We start from the raw sequence: 24,977 nt of genomic DNA, 5'->3' as shown, positions 1-24,977 counted from the left end.
GCTCTCAATTGTGGCCCATTAAAGATACCCACTAACAACCTGAACCCACACAGTTACATAGAGGTGACTCTCTTCACAGTACACACTATACATGAATAATACGCGACATGAAAAAAATTACAGAAACACATGATCCTGGAAAAAGCAAATACTCTGAAGCAATGCAAGAGCAAGTAAAATGTGAAATGTAAACAGGGCCAACATTGCTGTTCTCAGGCTGAGAGCATTGTCTGGGTTTTCAGCTGTTGCTGTCGCTCAGTGGTGGTGCACAAGGGCGGGCCAGAACATTTAAAGATGGGGCATCAACCCTACCTGCCCAAACAACGTCAATACCCGTAGGGAAGGATGTCCCACTGTAACCGCCTTCCGTATGCAAGCAAATACTACTCCCTTTGAGGTGTCGCTATCTGATCATTGATTTGCGACCATAAGTACAGTCAAACTATTGATACATTCCTCTCCGAACTGCAAATAGGAAGGCGGTGCCTCTTCCGCGCCCCTCCTAAATTCAATTTGGATAGGCTCACTAAACCCTTTTTTGAGTCACAAAGATGTTCCCGACTCGTAACAGGGTTTGTAAATAGGAAACACTTATTATGCGTTGGCAAGTCCTGCAATTTTACAAATGCATAGCTTTGCGACCATAAATGCCTTCTGTAATGATCAGGTTCAGAATGTGGCGACATTTACCCTGAGACTAAAGAGAGCGCGAGGGACAGTGTCCGAGCTCACAGCATGATCCTCACCCTCATCATTTCTAAATCACAGAAAAATGTGCACAAATATCAGCTGGTACAAAGGGAGGTGCTCAACATGCTAGCCACCAGGCAAGCATTTCACTCACTGGGATACATGATGGGTTCACAACTGTTCTTGTCCTGCCTTAGGAGATAGACTCGTTATAAAACACACACCTGCTGGTCCCTCAACACCGTGAAAAGAAATTTCGAATGGCGTAGTTGTTACAGGAAAAATGCGAGGAAATCCTCATCACTAAGTGAACATTACACAAAAATTCATGTTCACACTTTTTTTTAGGTATTTTGAAATGCTTACTTTACAACTCTTCATAGCACAGCGGTTGACCCCTTCAGTGCTGAGATAAAGTATTAGCAGGTAAGCTGATTTTCTACAAAACACAACATTTTAACTCATTCATTGGAGTTGCAAGCATTTACACGGAACACACATGCCCAGCTTAAACACTCATCTTTATACACAGATACCCATCTGGCTTGGCATGGAAAATAACAAACAGCTGTGCCACGGTTTAATTAGACTTTCAGTCATTAGAACCGGGCTGTCTGAGACTCTAACATTCACTTGCATATAGGAAGGGGACAGTTCAGAGCAACCTGTGGTTTCTCATCTCATTATTCCTGTGCAGACACGCAAGGGAAAGAAATTATTTTGCGCAGAGCAACATAATAATTTTCCAAACTCTCAGGGCAGTATCAAACATACCGTACCATCATGATGAGCGTTCGGGGTCTGCTTATTTCCTCGGCGCTTTCCAGCGGCACGGTTTCATGCGTTAATTCCTCCTGTCGCTGCGTGCAGATGTGTGCGCAGTTCCTTTGTACCACAGCGCGGAAGGCTTGAAGAAAAACAATACTGGCAGCACAGCCCATATCTGCATCTTGAAGCCTGCAGAATAACTTCTCTCTTAATGCTATGTTGGAAAAACAGTGGTTCCCTGTCCCTGGAAGCAGCCTACTTTGCAGCTGTTGCCAGCCAGCTGTCCAATAGGGGTCTGGCGGACGAATCACGTGACTTGAACCACAGAGCTTGGATGCATAGCTAGGAAAGACTTGATCCGGCGAAGCTACACGCACTGTAATATTAAGAAAGCCCGCCGTCTGCACATATTTTTTGGATGCAAGTGAGATCAAGATTTCCTGCTTTTTTTCTGTTTTTTTTTTTTTTAGAATAATAGCCCTGGCTCGCTTGGAGTTCGTATTAAAATCATCTGTCCAAATTACATAATCGAATTCAACTGAGAAAAATGCAGGGCAGTCCGATTGCATATATCAAGCTGTAATTGCCAGAAGCAAGTTGGAGAGCAGAATAAAAGTGATCCGAAAAGGCATTTTAATTCTAAGAGGCAGGGGCTATAAATATATATGTCCTAGTCTTTGAAGAAGATGTGCCATATACTCCCATTTGTTAGGCAATATTAACCCTTGCTCTGTTTTTTCAAATAATATTATGTGTTTCAAAGGTAAAGTTTTTTTTAATCGTGGTCAGGCTCAAAAATTACAAACACAAATTCAGCAGGGCAATGGTTAATAATCCCTCAACTAAGGACCTACCGTAGTGGCGGAGAAATGAAAATAATGCTTGATAACAATGTCTTTCCTGATTAGAAACATTCAAGATTGCAATGTCAGGTGTGGCAGTGATACTGCACACCTTCACCTACATTTACAGAAATCGCTCGATTTCTCTCCGGGAGCCTTCTGCTGTGTGAGTCTTGTGGTAATTAAAAACATGTCTCTGGCATGCAAAAACACAAGAAAAAGAGAGAGTGAGCTATTAAACATACTAGTGGTTACCAGTAGGCAGTTATTGTCAGGGCCTAGTTGACATAGAAATAGAGTTTTTTGACTTGCTTACATCTTTGGCGCCGTTTGACAAGTCTTCACGAAATTTTCCCAAAAACTTGTCAAGTTGGGTCTTGTTGTGCATGGAAAGCTTCATTGTCATCCATCAAGTGGGGGGTCGAGAAAAAGTGTAATTCCATAGTTAATTACCGTAAGAATTTTAGACACAACTACAGCCTAAACCGCTGGACGGAATTACACAAAATTTGGCAGAAATGTAGCATTTGCTCCAGAAAATGACCTTTTTGTGAATTTTTGAAAATCCGGTCAGTAGTTTCCGAGGTATTAAAAGAAACCACATTTGTATATCTAGGGACGCGGATCCCCGGAGGATCCGACAGTCCCCTTGCTGAAATCTGATTGGCTGTCAACACTTCAACCAGGAAGCGTTGGCAGCCATCTTGGGACTCAGCTTCAGCCGAGTCCCCCAAAAAGTTAGAAACAAAGACAAGGGGTCAGGGTAGGAATACCCTGAGCCCTAGCATCCTTCTGGGACCCCAGAAAAGCAAAAAGTCATTTAAAAAAAAAATAGGCCGCAAAATTGCCCTGAAGTCAGAAATCGATGGCAAATTAAAAAAAAATGTAAAACAAGCGCGGTCTCCTGCGCTTATTTTTAAGAAGGACCCCACATGTGCATCGTCAAGGGGCCATGCATAAACAAAAGGAGGAGGATCCAAGGGCCCCCCTCTTAGGGTTGTTTATAGCTGTGGGGGAACCACCACCCCGGGATTTATTTAAATCCTGGAGATGGGCTGCACAGATCTCCTTCCATTGGGTGTATAGATCCCTGGGGACCACAACCTCCCCGGGGCTTTTTTGAAATAGTGGAGGGGGGCTGTGCAGACCCCCCTCCAGGGGCTTTAATATGACCTGGGGACCACCACCTACCCGGGGCTAAATAAATAGTAATGGGGGACTGTGCGGATGCCCCGGGGACCACCACCTCCTGCTGGGGTAAATAACTTTAAAAACTGGGAGGCTGTCCCCCTCCCGAGTCTATATAGCCCCAGGGACCATCACCTCACTGTGGTTGGCCCAGTCATTCTAAAGAAGGTGGGCTGAGGTGCCCCCTTCCTGGAGCCATTAATGGCCCTGGGGACAGCCACCCCCAGGGCCAGTTCCTGCTATGTTCCGGGGTGCTCATCCCCAGCACATAGCAGCTTGGTTTCACTTGGCGGGAGAAGCGAGAGCAAACACTAACTCCACTCCCAACAAGCGGGAGCTGTCAAACTGCTCACCTTTGCTGGGAGCGGGGCTTTCATCTGTTTCCCTGCAAGCAGGAAAACAAATTAAAGGACTTATCCTGCACACAGGGAGCTGGCATGTTAAGCAGCTCCCTGCAGGGACTGTGGGGGCATTGATGCACCCCTCACAATCCCTAACACTGCACACTGGATGCCTTGGGTGGGCTCCAGAGCACCAATGTACAGAAGTCTGTGCTCAATGGGATGGGATCCCCGGGGCCAAAGTCAACCTGGGGAGGGGGGCCGCAAGGCTCCTTTCCCCTTCCTATAATTGGCAAGGCCCTGGGTGATGGGTTCCCTGGTGCTAACAGTTGGTTGGTGGGGGCCACATGGCCCCCTCCCTTTTTTCCACAAAAAGGAAAAAAAGGAGGGCATAAAAACGAACAGTAAAAGCAAAGCAGAGGAGAAAATGCAAAATAGAGGGCAGAAAATGAGCAGCAAAGGCAAAACGGAGGGTGTAAAAACAAGCATTGGAAATGCAATAGGGCTCGCATTAGGAAAGTTTGAGCTATTGGTGTTATAAATGAATTTTTTTTTATTTGTGTTTTTTTTTAATAGCTAAATTAATAGCTTTGTCACTTACAATGCCAATAGTTATAACTTCCGCAAATGTGACACCTAAAGCATTTGTAATGCAACATGTTTTGTATTTACGTGACTTAGATGTTACAAATAACAATGGCTTTTAATTTTTTTAAATAATTAATACTTAAATAATTTATTTAATTTGTAATAGCAATAGCTTAAACTTTTGTAAATAACATTTGCGAAGATTATGTTCAGTGTTTTTTATTGTGACGAAAATCCCAAAACAGAAGTGAAATATTAACATCTTTTTATGATTTGTAATAAAGCATGAAAGCTTGAAAACAGCTTGAAACATTGAAAGAACATATTTGAACCAGTGATGCTGTGGTGGTGCTGAGTGATGCTGTGGTGGTGCTGAGTGATGCTGTGGTGGTGCTGAGTAATGCTCTGGTTGCGCTGAGTGATGCTGTGGTTTCGCTGAGTGGTGTGTGCATCGGTGGAGCTGTTTGGTGGGTGCATTGGTGGAGCTTAGTTGGAGCATCGGTGGAGCTGTGTGGTGGGTGCATCGGTGGAGCTGTGTGGTGGGTGCCTCGGCGGAGCTGTGTGGTGGGTGCCTCGGTGGAGCTGTGTGGTGGGTGCCTCGGCGGAGCTGTGTGGTGGGTGGCTCGGCGGAGCTGTGTGGTGGGTGCCTCGGCAGAGCTGTGTGGTGGGTGCATCTGTGGAGCTGTGTGGTGGGTGCCTCGGTGGAGCTGGGTGGTGGGTGCATCAGTGGAGCTGGGTGGTGGGTGCATCAGTGGAGCTGTGTGGTGGGTGCATCGGTGGAGCTTAGTGGGTGCATCGGTGGAGCTGTGTGGTGGATGCATCTGTGAAGCTTAGTTGGTGCATCGGTGGAGCTGTATGGTGGGTGCCTCGGTGGAGCTGTGTGGTGGGTGCATCGGTGGAGCTGTGTGGTGGGTGCCTCGGCGGAGCTGTGTGGTGGGTGCATCGGTGGAGCTGTGTGGTGGGTGCCTCGGTGGAGCTGTGTGGTGGGTGCCTCGGTGGAGCTGGGTGGTGGGTGCCTCGGTAGAGCTGGGTGGTGGGTGCATCAGTGAAGCAGTGTGGTGGGTGCATCAGTGGAGCTTAGTGGGTGCATTGGCGGAGCTGTGGGGTGGGTGCATCGGTGGAGCTTAGTTGGTGCATCGGCGGAGCTGTGTGGTGGGTGCCCCGGCGGAGCTGTGTGGTGGGTGCCTCGGCGGAGCTGTGTGGTGGGTGCCTCAGCGGAGCTGTGTGGTTGGTGCCTCGGCATAGCTGTGTGGTGGGTGCCTCGGTGGAGCTGTGTGGTGGGTGCCTCGGCGGAGCTGTGTGGTGGGTGCCTCGGCAGGGCTGTGTGGTGGGTGCCTCGGCGGAGCTGTGTGGTGGGTGCCTCGGCGGAGCTGTGTGGTGGGTGGCTCGGCAGAGCTGTGTGGTGGGTGCATCTGTGGAGCTGTGTGGTGGGTGGAGCTGTGGAGCTGTGTGGTGGGTGGAGCTGTGGAGCTGTGTGGTGGGTGCCTTGGTGGAGCTGTGTGGTGGGTGCATCGGTGGAGATGTGTGGTGGGTGCATCGGTGGAGCTGTGTGGTGGGTGCCTCGGTGGAGCTGTGTGGTGGGTGCATCAGTGGATCTGTGTGGTGGGTGCATTGGTGGAGCTGTGTAGGTGGAGCTGTGTGGTGGGTGCATCGGTGGAGCTGTGTGGTGGGTGCATCGGTGGAGCTGGGTGCATCGGTGGAGCTATGTGGTGGGTGCATCAGTGGAGCTGGGTCGTGGGTGCATCAGTGAAGCAGTGTGGTGGGTGCATCAGGGGAGCTTAGTGGGTGCATTGGCGGAGCTGTGTGGTGGGTGCATCGGTGGAGCTTAGTTGGTGCATCGGCGGAGCTGTGTGGTGGGTGCCTCGGCGGAGCTGTGTGGTGGGTGCCTCGGCGGAGCTGTGTGGTGGGTGCCTTGGCGGAGCTGTGTGGTGGGTGCCTCGGTGTAGCTGTGTGGTGGGTGCCTCGGTGGAGCTGTGTGGTGGGTGCCTCGGCGGAGCTGTGTGGTGGGTGCCTCGGCAGGGCTGTGTGGTGGGTGCCTTGGCGGAGCTGTGTGGTGGGTGCCTCGGCAGAGCTGTGTGGTGGGTGGCTCAGCAGAGCTGTGTGGTGGGTGCATCTGTGGAGCTGTGTGGTGGGTGGAGCTGTGGAGCTGTGTGGTGGGTGGAGCTGTGGAGCTGTGTGGTGGGTGCCTTGGTGGAGCTGTGTGGTGGGTGCATCGGTGGAGCTGTGTGGTGGGTGCATCGGTGGAGCTGTGTGGTGGGTGCCTCGGTGGAGCTGTGTGGTGGGTGCATCGGTGGATCTGTGTGTTGGGTGCATCGGTGGAGCTGTGTAGGTGGAGCTGTGTGGTGGGTGCATCGGTGGAGCTGTGTGGTGGGTGCATCGGTGGAGCTGGGTGCATCGGTGAAGCTGTGTGGTGGCTGCATCGGTGGAGCTGTGTGGTGGCTGCATCGGTGGAGCTGTGTGGTGACTGCATTGGTGGAGCTGTGTGGTGGCTGCATCGGCGGAGCTGTGTGGTGGGTGCCTCGGCAGAGCTGTGTAGTGGCTGCCTCAGCAGGGCTGTGTGGTGGGTGCATCGGCGGAGCTGTGTGGTGGGTGCATTGGTGGAGCTGTGTGGTGGGTGCATCGGGGGAGCTGTGTGGTGGGTGAATCGGTGGAGCTGTGTGGTGGAGCTGGGTGGTAGGTGCATCGGTGGAGCTGTGTCGGTGGAGCTGTGTGGTGGGTGCATCAGTGGAGCTGTGTGGTGGGTGCATCGGTGGAGCTGTGTGGTGGGTGCATCGGTGGAGCTGTGTGGTGGGTGCATCGGTGGAGCTGTGTGGTGGGTGCATCTGTGGAGCTGTGTGGTGGGTGCCTCGTTGGAGCTGTGTGGTAGGTGCCTTGGTGGAGCTGTGTGGTGGGTGCCTCGGTGGAGCTGTGTGGTGGGTGCATCGGTGGAGCTGTGTGGTGGGTGCATCGGTGGAGCTGTGTGGTGGGTGCATCGGTGGAGCTGTGTGGTGGGTGCATCGGTGGAGCTGTGTGGTGAGTGCCTCGGTGGAGCTGTGTGGTGGGTGCATCGGTGAAGCTGTGTGGTGGGTGCATCAGTGGAGCTGTGTGGTGGGTGCATTGGTGGAGCTGTGTAGGTGGAGCTGTGTGGTGGGTGCATCGGTGGAGCTTTGTGGTGGGTGCATCGGTGGATCTGGGTGGTGGGTGCATCGGTGGAGCTGTGTAGGTGGAGCTGTGTGGTGGGTGCATCTGTGGAGCTGTGTAGTGGGTGCCTCAGTGGGGCTGTGTGGTGGGTGCATCGGTGGAGCTGTGTGGTGGGTGCATCGGTGGAGCTGTGTGGTGGGTGCCTCTGTGGAGCTGTGGGGTGGGTGCCTCTGTGGAGCTGTGTGGTGGGTGCATCTTTGGAGCTGTGTGGTGGGTGCCTCGGTGGAGCTGTGTGGTGGGTGCATCGGTGGAGCTGTGTGGTGAGTGCATCGGTGGAGCTGTGTGGTGGGTGCATCAGTGGAGCTGTGTAGTGGGTGCCTCAGTGGAGCTGTGTGGTGGGTGCATCGGTGGATCTGTGTGGTGGGTGCATCGGTGGAGCTGTGTGGTGGGTGCCTCTGTGGAGCTGTGTGGTGGGTGCCTCTGTGGAGCTGTGTGGTGGGTGCCTCTGTGGAGCTGTGTGGTGGGTGCCTCGGCGGAGCTGTGTGGTGGGTGCCTCGGCGGAGCTGTGTGGTGGGTGCCTCGGCGGAGCTGTGTGGTGGGTGCCTCGGCGGAGCTGTGTGGTGGGTGGCTCGGCGCAGCTGTGTGGTGGGTGCCTCGGCAGAGCTGTGTGGTGGGTGCATCTGTGGAGCTGTGTGGTGGGTGGAGCTGTGGAGCTGTGTGGTGGGTGGAGCTGTGTGGTGGGTGCCTTGGTGGAGCTGTGTGGTGGGTGCATCGGTGGAGCTGTGTGGTGGGTGCCTCGGTGGAGCTGTGTGGTGGGTGCATCGGTGGATCTGTGTGGTGGGTGCATCGGTGGAGCTGTGTAGGTGGAGCTGTGTGGTGGGTGCATCGGTGGAGCTGGGTGCATCGGTGGAGCTGTGTGGTGGCTGCATCGGTGGAGCTGTGTGGTGGCTGCATCAGTGGAGCTGTGTGGTGGCTGCATCGGTGGAGCTGTGTGGTGGCTGCATCGGTGGAGCTGTGTGGTGGCTGCATCGGCGGAGCTGTGTAGTGGCTGCCTCGGCGGAGCTGTGTGGTGGGTGCATCGGCGGAGCTGTGTGGTGGGTGCATCGGCAGAGCTGTGTGGTGGGTGCATTGGTGGAGCTGTGTGGTGGGGGCATCGGGAGAGCTGTGTGGTGGGTGAATCGGTGGAGCTGTGTGGTGGAGCTGGGTGGTTGGTGCATCGGTGGAGCTGTGTCGGTGGAGCTGTGTGGTGGGTGCATCAGTGGAGCTGTGTGGTGGGTGCATCGGTGGAGCTGTGTGGTGGGTGCATCGGTGGAGCTGTGTGGTGGGTGCATCGGTGGAGCTATGTGGTGGGTGCATCTGTGGAGCTGTGTGGTGGGTGCCTCGTTGGAGCTGTGTGGTGGATGCCTCGTTGGAGCTGTGTGGTGGGTGCCTCGGTGGAGCTGTGTGGTGGGTGCCTCGGTGGAGCTGTGTGGTGGGTGCCTCGGTCGAGCTGTGTGGTGGGTGCCTCGGTGGAACTGTGTGGTGGGTGCCTCGGTGGAGCTGTGTGGTGGGTGCATCGGTGGAGCTGTGTGGTGGGTGCATCGGTGGAGCTGTGTGGTGAATGCCTCGGTGGAGCTGTGTGGTGGGTGCATCGGTGGAGCTGTGTGGTGGGTGCATTGGTGGAGCTGTGTGGTGGGTGCATCGGTGGAGCTGTGTAGGTGGAGCTGTGTGGTGGGTGCATCGGTGGAGCTGGGTTGGTGGAGCTGTGTGGTGGGTGCATCGGTGGATCTGGGTGGTGGGTGCATCGGTGGAACTGTGTAGGTGGAGCTGTGTGGTGGGTGCATCTGTGGAGCTGTGTAGTGGGTGCCTCAGTGGGGCTGTGTGATGGGTGCATCGGTGGAGCTGTGTGGTGGGTGCATCGGTGGAGCTGTGTGGTGGGTGCCTCTGTGGAGCTGTGTGGTGGGTGCCTCTGTGGAGCTGTGTTGTGGGTGCATCTTTGGAGCTGTGTGGTGGGTGCCTCAGTGGAGCTGTGTGGTGGGTGCATCGGTGGAGCTGTGTGGTGAGTGCATCGGTGGAGCTGTGTGGTGGGTGCATCGGTGGAGCTGTGCAGTGGGTGCCTCAGTGGAGCTGTGTGGTGGGTGCATTGGTGGAGCTGTGTGGTGGGTGCATCGGTGGAGCTGTGTGGTGGGTGCCTCTGTGGAGCTGTGTGGTGGGTGCCTCTGTGGAGCTGTGTGGTGGGTGCCTCTGTGGAGCTGTGTGGTGGGTGCATCTTTGGAGCTGTGTGGTGGGTGCCTCGGTGGAGCTGTGTGGTGGGTGCATCGGGGGAGCTGTGTGGTGGGTGCATCGTGGAGCTGTATGGTAGGTGTGGGAAGTTGGCCCGATATGCAACGTTCGCTATTCTAGCGACCGCTATGTATCGTTCCAACGACCCTTATGGTGTTTGGTTGTAAGTCAACCTATAGACCAGCTATCCTAGTAGCGTGGATACGAGCAGTCTAAGGCTAAAGACTCGAGAGGGCGTGTTAAGCCAGCTGTTTACCACACATGTACCCCTTGAACACCCAGTGAAAGGACACCACACAAGTGTTATGAAAATAAACAGGATATTTATTAAGAATCACAACAGCCCTGTACTCTTTATGAGGACAGGGTACTAAGCACAAACCAAATCTCTTCAGCAAATACTTCAAGTGCACAATTAAAACAAGTGTCCGAGGACACGGAAAGGTTAAGGTCTCGGGCGGACCCGATAAGGCAAGTCGGAAGCGAGGGACTCGGGACCCTAGAGTAAGGAGGCTATGCAGGCACCGAAATGCCGAGTTACCTAGCCACGAGGGCTGCGGCTGCACAAGTCTTACAGGCGTCGGGGTCTTCGCTGACGAGCCAGGAGCCGGAAGAAAGGAGTTGCTGGCCGGCGACCAGTGCTGAATAGTTCGTAGAGATCCAAGCCTGGATCGGAGATTGATGAAACCTGAAAGCAGAGGGGACCAAGTTCGTACTACTAGCCAGTAGTCAGAGGGTACCAGGAAGGCACCGGTTGGCCGTCACCTCGACTAGGTGAGTGGGCGACGCTAGGCTCTGCAGTCTCACGGACCAGGAGGCGTTGTCGGCGACCACGGTGGAGGTGCGAGCTGTCCCACGAAGGATGATGCTGTCGGCGTCGCTGGGCCCAGGATGGGGCAACAAGCCTTGGCAGATCTCAGGGCCACGGGGTGGGCCTAAGATGGCGTCTTGAGTGGACCAGGAGGGTCCGGGGTGCTTCTCGCAAAGATGGAAGCAAGGGCCAGTCTGGAGCAACCAGACCAGCAGTGATGATTCTCGGATGTCGTCACAGAAGGGCACAAGCCAGCGGCGAGTGACCAGACAACGTGCTGAGCAGCGAGCAGAAGGGCCCCACGCAGATCGTGGAGATGCTGGGAGACTGCACTTCGGTGCTAGAGCGGCTCAGGGTCGGGGCTTCTCGGACCCCAGAGCACTCACCAGAGAGTTACCTCGATGGTCGTGCTGGTTTTTAAGAGCGTGCAGGTTCTGATGATGGCCGGTCCCTCGAGGTCTCGTCGCACCCACAGATCACAGCTGAGCTGATGACGTGGGTAGAGGTCAGAGGTGCCAGGGAAGCCGGTTCTCGTCGAGCTGGGCCGTCGGATCCTTGAGGAAGGACTTGCAGCAAACCGCAGAGTTCTTAGTTGGTGCCCGCTGATGCAGGGTGACTACTCCTTAGCCACAAGGGAGAAATCTTGAGAAGAGTCTTGAAGTCCTTTCGTAGAAAGTATTCTTGATTCAAAGATGATCTAATTTGGAAGGGTCCCCGCTCCGGCCTTTATTCTAAAGAAAGGGGTGGGTACATGACTAGGTCCTGCCCTAAGGGTGGGACCAGGAAGGGGGGTAGTTACGCCCCTCTCCCCTGCCGGGCTTTCCCCAGGCCAGGGCTGTCGCCCCTGGAACTGGTTCTAACCGGCAGATGCGTAGTGAGCACCGGGGTGCCACTCCGCAGTCACCTTCTCGCCAAAGCCCTACCTACCCAGAATACACAAACCCTGTCTGGGACGGTGCGAACAGCGCCCTCGACAGGAAACCCTTTGTCCAAGTGCTCCTCGCTGGAAGGACTCCCAGCAGCAGGAGGTCAGACTTGTGTCTGTGGTGGCAGCATCCATTTTGTGGAGCTGAGGCTTCAGTTGACTTTAACCGGGGTTCACAGTTACGTACATGTCGTGTCCCTCTAGAAGGGTGGGATGCTAACCTCATCGCCAGAATTGGTGAGAGGACCGCACCCCGATTCGTATGACACCTTACTCGACATGTTTTGATAACGCGATACCGGAGTTACCGATATGGTACGCGTTATCATGGAACAGCTATTGGGTCTTGATTCCGCAAGCTGCAGCCGGGCTCGGCTCGGGCCTGAACCTAGCTCACACGAGCCCACGCACTCTGCCTTCAGGATTGTTAAGGCCTGCCATAGGAGTGACTGATAGGAACTCGGGTGTCCATTGTATGGTTAGATATAGAGCTACTATACCTAAAGCGAAGGGTGGTTACACGTCTTCGCCCCAGCTGTCGTGCAGCCAGTTGTGTCAAATTTACGAGGCCAGCCAGGGGTGGCATAATACATGCTGCAGCCCATGGCGGCCCTGGGTACACCTATGCCCTGAGTTACAGGGTCTGATAAGGTGGCCCAGTACCAATTGGTAAATGCACCTAGGGTACATATCGTAATTTAGAAAGAGAACAGCCAGGCTGTGGGTCTGATTAGCAGGCCCACAGCCAGAGAAAGTCGTAAACCAGTGAAACAAAAGCAAAAAATCTGGGTGATCATAGGATTGCAGACCCTACTCTCCTACATGACCCCCCCCCCCAAACGTCGGAACAATAAGCTAACCTTGACCAGGTGAGTCTTCTTGTTCTAAGTGGAAATACCTGGAGAGCCCATCGGCATTGCCATGATCAGTACCAGGTCTATGTTCCACTGTAAAGTCCATCCCCTGTAGGGAAATGGACCACCTAAGCAGTTTGGGGTTTTCACCCTTCATCTGATTTAGCCACAAGAGGGGCTTATGGTCGGTCTGAATCTTGAAGTGAGTGCCAAACAAGTATGGCCTCAGCTTCTTCAGGGCCCAAACCACAGCAAAGGCCTCCCTCTCAATAGCTGACCAATTCTTCTCTCTAGGGGTCAGCCTTCTGCTTATAAAAGCAATGGGCTGGTCTTGACCATCAAAATTCAGTTGAGAAAGAACAGCTCCCACACCCAACTCAGAAGCATCTGTTTGGACAATGAATGGTTTGGAGTAGTCCGGACTCTTGAGGATAGGTGCCGTGCACATGGCCTGCTTTAGGTCATCGAATGCTTTTTGACAGCTCGCTGTCCACTGAACCTTTTTTGGCATTTTCTTGCTTGTCAGTTCGTTTAATGGTGTCACGATGGAACCATAGTTCCTGACAAACTTCCGGTAGTATCCAGTCAGGCCCAAGAAAGCTCGAACCTGAGTCTGGGTGGTTGGAGGAGCCCAGTCCCTGATTGACTGTATCTTGCTCTCCAGTGGCTGAACCTGGCCTCCACCTACAAGGTGGCCCAGGTATACAACCTGTGTCTGCCCTATCTGGCACTTGGTGGCCTTGATAGTGAGACCTGCTGCTTGCAGTGCCTCTAACGTCTTCCGCAGGTGGACCAGGTGATCCTCCCAGGTGGAGCTAAAGACAGCGATATCGTCAAGATACGCCGCGCAGAAGTCATCCAGCCCAGTAAGGACTTGATTCACCAACCGTTGGAAGGTGGCAGGTGCATTTTTCAGACCAAAGGGCATCACCACGAACTGATAATGCCCACCAGGGGTTGAAAATGCGGTTTTAGGCTTGGCGTCCTCAGCTAACCTGATTTGCCAATACCCAGCTGTCAGGTCAAACGTACTTAGGTAGTTGGCCGAAGCCAATCTATCGATAAGCTCGTCTGCCCTTGGTATTGGGTGGGCGTCAGTCTTAGTGACTGCATTGAGACCCCTGTAGTCTACGCAAAACCTCATCACTCTCTTACCACCCTGGGCGTGAGGTTTCGGCACTAGAACTACGGGACTAGCCCAAGGGCTATCCGAGGGTTCAATGACTCCCAGCTCCAACATTTTCTGCACTTCACTCTTGATGCAGTCTCTAACGTGATCAGGCTGCCGGTAGATTTTACTCTTCACGGGCAAGCTGTCACCAGTGTCAACCTCATGGGTACACCAATCGGTCTGGCTGGGTGTTAGAGAAAACATATGTCTGAACGACTGAAGAACCTGTTTACAGTCGCTCTGTTGATGTTCGGAGAGGCTGCCACAAAAGACAACACCATCTACCGATCCATCGTCAGGATTCTGAGTGAGCAGGTCGGGGAGAGGGTCACTCTCCTCCTCCTGTCTCTCATCTAGGGCCATGAGCAAACTCATGTCCTTCCTGTCGACATATGCTTTTAGCCTGTTGACATGGAGCACCCTGTGGGGGCTCCGGGGAGTTCCCAGGTCGACCAGGTAGGTGACCTCTCCCTTTTTCTCCAGGATGGTGTAGGGCCCGGACCATTTGTCCTTGAGTGCTGCTGGGGCCACTGGCTCCAACACCCACACCTTCTGTCCGGGCTGGTAAACAGTCAAGACAGCCTTTTGGTCATGCCAAGCTTTTTGGAGTTCTTGGCTGGCCTTAAGGTTTTCAGATGCCTTTTCCATGTATTCAGCCATCCGCGAGCGGAGGCCAAGCACATAGTCCACTATGTTGGTTGCAGGCTTTTTGAGAGGTCTCTCCCATCCTTCCTTCACCAAACACAGGGGTCCCCTTACAGGATGCCCGTACAAAAGTTCAAAAGGGCTGTAGCCAACCCCCTTCTGTGGGACTTCTCTGTAGGCGAACAAGAGGCAGGGGATCAGGACGTCCCATCTACGCCGAAGCTTTTCCGGTAGTCCATGAATCATCCCTTTTAGCGTCCTGTTGAATCTCTCAACAAGCCCATTGCATTGTGGGTGATAGGGTGTAGTGAACTCGTAGTTAACACCACATTCCTTCCACATAGCAGTTAAGTAGCTCGACATAAAGTTTGCACCTCTGTCGGAGACGACCTCCTTAGGGAAGCCCACACTGGAGAACACTCCAACTAGGGCTCTTGCCACAACAGGTGCTGTAGTGGTCCTAAGGGGAATAGCTTCAGGATACCTGGTGGCATGATCCACTACCACCAGTATAAACTTGTGCCCTGATGCTGTTGGTGGTTCCATGGGACCGACGATGTCGATCCCCACCCGTTCAAAGGGTACCCCCACCACAGGCAGTGGTATAAGGGGGGCCTTTGTCGTGCCACCTGACTTACCACTGGCTTGGCAAGTGACACAGGTGCGGCAAAACTCCTTGGTATCTTCGTTCATGTGAGGCCAGTGAAAGTGCGAGACGAGCCTGTCCCACGTTTTCGTCTGGCCCAAGTGACCTGCTAAGGGAATCTCGTGGGCCAAGGTAAGTAGGAAACCACGCTGAGACAAGGGTACAACCAGCCTCCTGGTCATGCCAGGCTTGGGGTCTCTGGACTCAGTGTACAGGAGTCAATCTTCCCAGTATACCTTGTGGGTACCTGTGGCGTTCCCAGCAGCCTCAGCAGCAGCCTGCTGTCTGAGGGGTTCAAGAGAAGGGCAGTCTAACTGGTCCTTCCCCAGGTCTTCCCTTGAGGGTCCCCCTGAACCCAAGAATTCAACTTGATCAAGTTCGAATTCCCTAGGCTCAGTTTCCCGCAATTCCTGTAGGTCAGCCTCCTCTGAGACTTGATCCTCGACCTGGGGCAAGGGGGAAGGCGCAGCCTTAACCCTACTGCTCTTTTTCTTGGGAGGTGTCTGGTCCGTTGTTCCAGGATCCAGCACCTGTTCAGTGGGGCATTTCCTGACCTGTGACCTAGTCACAGCGAACACATGTGCTGGCAAACCTAACATTTCCATGTGAGTCCGGTGCTCCACTTCTGACCATTGTGACGGCTCCAAATCATTGCCCAACAAACAATCCACTGGGAGGTCTGGACTAACTACAACCTTCTTTTGGCCAGTTACCCCTCCCCAGGAGAAAGCTACAATTGCCATACTGTGATTGGTAGTGACATTGCTTGCATTGGTCACCAGGAATTCTGTACCTGGCATGATCTGTCCAGGGTCCACAAAGTTAGGCGTCACCATGGTGACGCTGGCACAAGTGTCCCTATAGGCCTGAGCCATCTTTCCATTTATGAAAGGCGTCTGTCGGTATTTGCCCAAAGAATTGGGGCTTACGTCAGGGGACACGTCCACGTCCCCTGTACTGACAAGGACAGCCTGAGTGAGTGTGCCAACTAAGTTGTCACGCCCCTCAGAACCCAGGGTTAACCCTACTAAACCCTTGGGAGGCGCACTACCACTGCTGACTGTACTAGGGGGCACAGGTGCCTTAGGGGCTGCAGTGGCAGGAGTCTGCCCTCCTCCTTTCTTGGTGCACTCACTAAACCAGTGAGATTTATTTTTACAGTACTGGCACCATCTTTTGGATTGGCCTTCTTTCTTCTTTTGGGGAGCCTGACCCCCACCCTCTTTGGGTTGTTGGGGACCTGTCGAAGACTTCTGGTCATTTTGTTCCCCCTTAGAATCTTTACCCTTCTGGTCTGCTTTCTTCTGACCACCTTGATTCTGGCCCTGGTTCTGTTTAACTCTCGTACGAACCCATCTGTCTGCCTTCTTTCCCAATTCTTGGGGAGAGGTCAGATCCGAGTCGACAAGATGCTGATGCAACAACTGGTTCTGACAATTGTTTAAAATTTGTTCTCTCATCATCAAATTATACAATCCTTCGTAATCAGTAACCTTACTGCCCAGCAACCAGCCCTCAAAAGCCTTAGTGGCACAATCGACAAAATCAGACCAATCTTGAGACTGCGTTTTCTGGGTATCCCTGAACAGCACCCTGTACTGCTCAGTGGTTAGGCCGAACCCTTCAACGAGTGTATTTTTCAAGACTTGGTAATTGTTCGCATCCTCCACCCTTGTGGTGAGGAGCTTGTCTCTTCCTTTTCCTTCAAAGGAGAGCCACAAGATAGCTGCCCACTGACTCTGGGGAACGCCCTGCACAGTGCAGGCCCTCTCCAAAGCAGTAATCCATTTGTGGATGTCGTCCCCTTGTTTAAAGGGGGGCACTATCTTCCCAAGGTGTTTCGTATCGAAACTCTTTTCCCTATTGCTAGGTACATTGCTGCCACCAGTGGGGACTACCCCACTTAACTGTTGCTCTCTTGCAAAGGCAAGCCTCTCTTTGGCCAGGGCAAGTTCTTCCCTTTCGATCCTTAGATTAGCTGCCCTTTCCTTAGCTTCGTACACTCTCCTCTGAGGGGACGTCATCCCTCTCTGAGACGAGTTGTGAGAGCCATTGGTTTGAAGGGATCTGCCAGAGCCTCTCGACAGAGATCTGGCTCGTCCATTCCCAATGTTAAGCTGACCTGATAGTGGCCCCAGGGGTCCCCCAGTACCGCTATCATGTTTGCTTAAGTTGGACCTGCTTAGTCTGACGACTTCTACCTGTCCCTTATCTGCCTCATCCCCAGAGAGATCCTCATCCTCATCTTCCTCCCCATCTTCGTTCTCAGTTGCGAGGTGGATGAGGTCAGGATCGTCTCGGGTTCCCTCGAGGGGAGGCATGTCTCCTTCTGGATTAGAATGGCTAAGAAGCTTCTCAGCCTTTCTGGCATCATAAGTCTCGAGGAGACCAATCAGAAAGGAGGTGGTGGGGTTAGCCCCTTGCTTAATCTTCCTAGAGGTACATACTTGTCGTAACTCATGGAAGTTAAGCGCAGTATATCTTGAAGGGATGACCTGTGGAGGGTCAACTGACACAAGGGGAGACTCAGAGTTTCCTCCTTTGTCCGACATACTGCTTCTAGTGTGGTGTAAGTGATGCACCTACCTACACTATGTGTTTCCCTACTGTTCCCTTGCTAAGAGTTGCAGCCAAGGTGTGCTAAGCCTTGAGGAGCTACAACAGCTGGTTCAGTAGAACTCAGAGTATTCTAAGCTTTAGTTATATGTACTAACAGTACTTATGCGATCTTTCAACAAGATATTCTTAGGATACGTGTGGTAAAACAACAGCAAGCTCAAATCCCACCGCTGCCACCAATGTGGGAAGTTGGCCCGATATGCAACGTTCGCTATTCTAGCGACCGCTATGTATCGTTCCAACGACCCTTATGGTGTTTGGTTGTAAGTCAACCTATAGACCAGCTATCCTAGTAGCGTGGATACGAGCAGTCTAAGGCTAAAGACTCGAGAGGGCGTGTTAAGCCAGCTGTTTACCACACATGTACCCCTTGAACACCCAGTGAAAGGACACCACACAAGTGTTATGAAAATAAACAGGATATTTATTAAGAATCACAACAGCCCTGTACTCTTTATGAGGACAGGGTACTAAGCACAAACCAAATCTCTTCAGCAAATACTTCAAGTGCACAATTAAAACAAGTGTCCGAGGACACGGAAAGGTTAAGGTCTCGGGCGGACCCGATAAGGCAAGTCGGAAGCGAGGGACTCGGGACCCTAGAGTAAGGAGGCTATGCAGGCACCGAAATGCCGAGTTACCTAGCCACGAGGGCTGCGGCTGCACAAGTCTTACAGGCGTCGGGGTCTTCGCTGACGAGCCAGGAGCCGGAAGAAAGGAGTTGCTGGCCGGCGACCAGTGCTGAATAGTTCGTAGAGATCCAAGCCTGGATCGGAGATTGATGAAACCTGAAAGCAGAGGGGACCAAGTTCGTACTACTAGCCAGTAGTCAGAGGGTACCAGGAAGGCACCGGTTGGCCGTCACCTCGACTAGGTGAGTGGGCGACGCTAGGCTCTGCAGTCTCACGGACCAGGAGGCGTTGTCGGCGACCACGGTGGAGGTGCGAGCTGTCCCACGAAGGATGATGCTGTCGGCGTCGCTGGGCCCAGGATGGGGCAACAAGCCTTGGCAGATCTCAGGGCCACGGGGTGGGCCTAAGATGGCGTCTTGAGTGGACCAGGAGGGTCCGGGGTGCTTCTCGCAAAGATGGAAGCAAGGGCCAGTCTGGAGCAACCAGACCAGCAGTGATGATTCTCGGATGTCGTCACAGAAGGGCACAAGCCAGCGGCGAGTGACCAGACAACGTGCTGAGCAGCGAGCAGAAGGGCCCCACGCAGATCGTGGAGATGCTGGGAGACTGCACTTCGGTGCTAGAGCGGCTCAGGGTCGGGGCTTCTCGGACCCCAGAGCACTCACCAGAGAGTTACCTCGATGGTCGTGCTGGTTTTTAAGAGCGTGCAGGTTCTGATGATGGCCGGTCCCTCGAGGTCTCGTCGCACCCACAGATCACAGCTGAGCTGATGACGTGGGTAGAGGTCAGAGGTGCCAGGGAAGCCGGTTCTCGTCGAGCTGGGCCGTCGGATCCTTGAGGAAGGACTTGCAGCAAACCGCAGAGTTCTTAGTTGGTGCCCGCTGATGCAGGGTGACTACTCCTTAGCCACAAGGGAGAAATCTTGAGAAGAGTCTTGAAGTCCTTTCGTAGAAAGTATTCTTGATTCAAAGATGATCTAATTTGGAAGGGTCCCCGCTCCGGCCTTTATTCTAAAGAAAGGGGTGGGTACATGACTAGGTCCTGCCCTAAGGGTGGGACCAGGAAGGGGGGTAGTTACGCCCCTCTCCCCTGCCGGGCTTTCCCCAGGCCAGGGCTGTCGCCCCTGGAACTGGTTCTAACCGGCAGATGCGTAGTGAGCACCGGGGTGCCACTCCGCAGTCACCTTCTCGCCAAAGCCCTACCTACCCAGAATACACAAACCCTGTCTGGGACGGTGCGAACAGCGCCCTCGACAGGAAACCCTTTGTCCAAGTGCTCCTCGCTGGAAGGACTCCCAGCAGCAGGAGGTCAGACTTGTGTCTGTGGTGGCAGCATCCATTTTGTGGAGCTGAGGCTTCAGTTGACTTTAACCGGGGTTCACAGTTACGTACATGTCGTGTCCCTCTAGAAGGGTGGGATGCTAACCTCATCGCCAGAATTGGTGAGAGGGCCGCACCCCGATTCGTATGACACCTTACTCGACATGTTTTGATAACGCGATACCGGAGTTACCGATATGGTACGCGTTATCATGGAACAGCTATTGGGTCTTGATTCCGCAAGCTGCAGCCGGGCTCGGCTCGGGCCTGAACCTAGCTCACACGAGCCCACGCACTCTGCCTTCAGGATTGTTAAGGCCTGCCATAGGAGTGACTGATAGGAACTCGGGTGTCCATTGTATGGTTAGATATAGAGCTACTATACCTAAAGCGAAGGGTGGTTACACGTCTTCGCCCCAGCTGTCGTGCAGCCAGTTGTGTCAAATTTACGAGGCCAGCCAGGGGTGGCATAATACATGCTGCAGCCCATGGCGGCCCTGGGTACACCTATGCCCTGAGTTACAGGGTCTGATAAGGTGGCCCAGTACCAATTGGTAAATGCACCTAGGGTACATATCGTAATTTAGAAAGAGAACAGCCAGGCTGTGGGTCTGATTAGCAGGCCCACAGCCAGAGAAAGTCGTAAACCAGTGAAACAAAAGCAAAAAATCTGGGTGATCATAGGATTGCAGACCCTACTCTCCTACAGTAGGTGCCTCGATGGAGCTGTGTGGTGGGTGCATCGGTGGAGCTGTGTGGTGGGTGCATCGGTGGAGCTGTGTGGTGGGTGCATCTGTGGAGCTGTGTGGTGGGTGCACCGTTGGATCTGTGTGGTGTGTGGCACTTTTTATAAATCATTAGTAAAAGAGATCAATGAAATTCAACTAAAACTCATATATAGCAGAAGAGGAGAAAGCTCTAGTAACGGGATGCAGCAGGAATGTATTCCTTTGAAGCAAATCGCCAGCATGTGAAAGGTGATAAAATAGCAATCAGCATAAAACGAAAATGCCAGCAAAAGACTTTATAAGATTCTGTGTGGCCCTGATAAAATAATTAGAGCGTTTAATTATATCATGACCAACAACGGGATTGTTTATATTGCAATATAATCCCTCGGCATTGCTGTGGTGGGAAGGGGGGGCGGGGAGAGGCAAGAAGGGAAGAATAGGGGCCGGGAGCAGCAGCCTTTGATGTGCTAGCAGCCGGCCGTGTAGTGAATAATTAAGGGAGGAGAAATGCCGGATGGGGGAGGCTTGAAATGCCTGAGGAGGCTGGTGGCTTTGATGTGCACCCGCTTCGGGCACTGCAACAAATCGCTGAGTTAGGTAAACTCTGTTTAAGCTGCAATATAGCTCCCCAGCTATGCGCATGCGCATTAGCAGACGAGCCCTAAAAAGCAGAAAAGGCAAAACAGAGGGCAGAAAATAAACAGAAGAGGCAAAACAGAAGGCAGAAAAACAAGCAGAAAGGTAAATAGGGGGCAGGAAAATGAGCAGTAGAGGCAAACCAGAGCAGAAGAGGACAAAACATAGGGCAGAAAAATGAGCAAAAAAGGCAGATTGTAGAGCAGAAAACAAACGGGAAAGGCAATACAGAGGGCATAACAATGAGCGGGAAAGGCAAAACAGAGGCCAGAAAAAACGAGCAGAAAAGGCAAAACAGAGCAGACACTCACACACCCACTCACAGGCCCACTCAGAGACTCATGCACCCACTCACAGGCCCTACTGAGACACTCATCCACCCATTCACAGACCCACTCAGAGACTCATGTACTCACTCACTGACCCACTCATACATTCATGCACTCACTCACCGTCTGACTCACACTCCTATAGGCACTTGTAAACCCACTCAGACACCCACTCATAGTCTGACTTAGACACTCATGCAATAACTCACAGACTAGCTCGCATACTCATGGAGGCACTCACAACCACTTACTGGCCCACTCAGACACTCATGCACAACACTCACACACCCAGTGAGACACTTATGCTGCCACTTCCAAACCCACTCAGACACTCTCACAACCACTCACAGACTCACTCAGACAGACACTCACACACTAACTCACACAATCCCTCTCAAAGGGTACAGGTTAGAATTAGGACATTAAATAAAAAATGCCTTAGAAATTCACTTGAAAAAATAAAGACTATAGGGACGTTATTGTTAGGAAATAAACTGTAAAGAAACGTTGAAATTCACTAAAGAAACAAAGGTTACAGGGATGTTATCATTAGGCTCAGATTTCATTCATACAAAACCAAAGACATTCAGCAGTTGTAGTTAACTGAGTTAACTATAATTGACACCCCAGCAATGCATTACGTATCACCTCACACATTACATCACTCAAGACATGGTCAGTGGCATCATTTATGACATCACAGATGACATCTCAAATGACATCACTGATGACATCATCCACAGAACCACTCACACAACCACTGACACCCCTATACAAACTTTCATACATCCACTCACATGCCAACACAACTGCTCACATAACCCTTCACGGACCCATACAAGTACTCAAACAACCACTCACTCATCCATAGAGCCACTCACACACTCACTCATTCACCTATACAACTGCTCATATAACCAGTCACTCACCTATACACCCACTCTTATAGCCACACCCTCACCCATACAGCTACTCACACACAGTTATTCACCTGTACAGCCACTCACACACCCGCCCATTCACCCAGACAGCCTTTCGACACAGGCACTCACTCACCCATACAAGCACTCACACACTCACTCATACATCCACACAACTACTTACATACCCATTCACACATTCATACAATTATTCCCATATCCACTCACTCACCCATACAACCATTCACACATACACTCAATCTCCAATACAGCCACTCACACACCAACTCACTTAATCAAACAAACACTCAAACGGCCACTCACTCACCCATACAGTCACTAAAACAGTCACTCACTGACCCATACAGCCACTGACATACCCACTTACTCAGCAACAAAGCCACTCACAGCCACCCACTCACCTACACAGCTATTCGCCCACCCACTTATACACCCATACAGCCACTCACACACCCACTTACACATGGATGCACACATTCACACAACCACACATATAATATTTGTTAGAAGTAGTGTCACTCATCAGTAGTACACCTAGTATACTAAATTAACTTTTGTGGTAGCTTAATATATATGTATAACAACCATAAACTCTTAGAAAATACTTATACTCTTACTGGATGATGTCATAGGTGATGTAATTTGAGATGTCATCAGTGATGTCACTCGCCATGTCATGAGTGATGTAATATGTGAGGTCATAAGCAGTGCATTGCAGGGGTGTCAGTTATAGTTAGCTCAGGTAACTATAACTGCTGAATGTCACTGGTCATTTACAAGTGAAATATGAGCCTAACTATAATGTCCTGGTAACTCCGAGTTCATTTGTGTATTTTATTTCTCACATGTCCACCATAACACGTTTCGGCAACCCTGGCCTCGCTCACAAGTATATGTATGTGTGTGTATATATATATTACCTACTGGCGGTGGCCAGTAGGTAGTTATAGTTAGGACCTAGTTGCCATTGGAAATCCGCAACATTCTATTTGGAATAAGTGTGACGCCAGTCGATGAATCTTCATGAAATTCTCCAAGAAGATGGCCTGCTCCGCTCCGCTCCTTCCCTGAAAGTTTGGGGGTGATTCATGAAGCGGGCCGACAAAAAAGAGGGTCCCAAAACGTGTTTTCCCCATGCAATTTTCCATAGGGACCGTTACACACGGCTACAGCTCGAACTGCTGAACGGAATTACACCAAATTTGGCAAAAAGGTAGTGTTTGGTTCATAGATTGTGCTTTTTGTTAAATGGTGTAAATCCGTTCAGTGGTTCAGGAGAAAATCAAAAGTAAAATCATAGATATATTTGCGAAGTTGTACCATACGCGTAGCGTCTGAGGATTATACGTGTACCATTATGAGCACGAGCTGCATGCTAATTGGCTGTAAACTGTCTGTCAACACTCCAAGCCAGGAAGTGTTGGCAGCCATCTTGTGCCTCGATAGAATCGAGGCACAAGAAAACAGATAAAGAAACGTGAAAAACGCAAAAAGGGGGCAGGGTAGAAAGACCCTGACCCCCTAGGCCTGCTTAGGGGGTTCCACAAGGACCCCCAAGGCCCCCCCAAATTTTTTTGGGGGAAAAAATCTCAGAATACGCGTAGGGTACGCGTACCCTGACGATAAAATAAAAAAATCATTTTTTTAGCCCCCGGGGGGGGGGCCAAATCCCGGGGACCACCACCCCCTGGGGCTTATTTTAATAGCTCTGAGGCCCCCCAACCCTGGGGACCGCCACCCCGGGGCTTTTTTTATTTGTAATAATGTGGGGCACAGAGGGGTCCCCCAGCCCCGGGGACCGCCACCCCTCGGGACTTCCATGAAATGTATGCAGGGGGCTCACGGTCAAAATATTCAAAATATTAGTGCCCCGGCTTTTAACTGTTGGGAGGGGGGGCCGCGCCGCCCCCCTCCTGGAGCCCTTGATGGCCCTGGAGACCTCCACTCCCCAGGGCCGGCTCCTTCAGTATCCCGGGGTGCCTTCCCCGGGACACTGCTGTTTGCTATGGTAGGGCGGAAGCTTAGCAAACTGCTTTGGTTTTTGAAAGAGAGAGCAGGAAACCTGCTCTCTCTTTCAAAAATCAAAGCGGATTGCTTTTCTGCATGGGGAGCAGGAAGCAGAAAAGCAATGCCGGCTCCCGCAGGCTGCGGGGAGCCGGCAGGGACCGTGGGGGGCTTGGGGACCCCCCACAGCCAGCCACAAGGAGGAGGGCATGGCCCAAGGGGATGGGGTCCCCGGGACCAGAAGTTGCCCGGGAGGGGGCCACACGCCCCCCCCTCCCAAAAAAACAATTACAATAAAAAAAATGGCCTGCCCCGGGGGATGGGGTCCACGGTGCCAAAAGTGGCCACAGGAGGGAGTCAAAGGAGCCCCCCTCCTAATTAATTTTTTTTTAAAAGGCCCATGCCCCGGGGGATGGGGTCCCTGGGGCAGAGTATGGCCTTGGGAGGGGGGCCACACAGCCCCCTTCTCGATTTCTTTTTTTATTTATTAAAAATTGGGGGCAGGCCCAGGCCCAGGCCCTGGGGGATGGGGTCCCCAGGGCCAAAAAAAAGAAAAAGGGGGGCTACACAGCCCCCCTTCTTAAAAGCATTTTATTTTAAATGGGATAAGGAGGAGGCCACGCCCCCTCCCTGCACCTCTCTGCAAACACGGCCCCTGACGCGTTTGCAGAGGGGGAACTAATTCCCCTTGCATACTGGGGGTCCCTGGGGGCCAACTAGCCCACCAGGAGCCTCCAGTGTGGGTCAGGGGGCTGTGTTGCAGAAAGATGTAAAAAGGGGCATGGCCTCAGAACACCTCTCTGCAACGCAGCCCCCTGGCGCATTTTTTTAAACTATTTTTTTGGAGAGTTATAAAGAAAATGCACATAATCAGTCGTTCCGTATGTCACATTTCCAACACACCTCCTGTGCTAT

At 52.5% G+C, this 24,977-nt stretch overlaps 1 protein-coding gene across 9 annotated transcripts in view; it reads right to left on the bottom strand.

Moving 5' to 3' along the window:
- The window catches only part of DOCK10 (dedicator of cytokinesis 10), a 1,740,483-nt gene that overhangs the window by 1,515,563 nt on the left and 199,943 nt on the right, over positions 1-24,977 (bottom strand). For 4 of the 9 annotated variants that reach the window (XM_086943898.1, XM_086943894.1, XM_086943902.1 and 1 more), the window contains exon 1: positions 1,470-1,697. The exons of 3 other annotated variants lie outside the window; for them this stretch is intronic. In XM_086943898.1, the coding sequence (XP_086800024.1) occupies positions 1,470-1,631 (162 nt within the window). In that variant the 5' untranslated portion in view covers positions 1,632-1,697. Of the gene's footprint in view, positions 1-1,469; positions 1,739-24,977 lie in introns of those variants that run through there. 2 more of the 9 variants (XM_086943895.1, XM_086943897.1) reach the window with 1 other exon arrangement.

This window comes from Lissotriton vulgaris, chromosome 11, assembly GCF_964263255.1.
Source record: "Lissotriton vulgaris chromosome 11, aLisVul1.2, whole genome shotgun sequence".
In the NCBI taxonomy this organism is placed as follows: domain Eukaryota; kingdom Metazoa; phylum Chordata; class Amphibia; order Caudata; family Salamandridae; genus Lissotriton; species Lissotriton vulgaris.
This window is presented reverse-complemented; position numbering and strand designations above follow the sequence as displayed.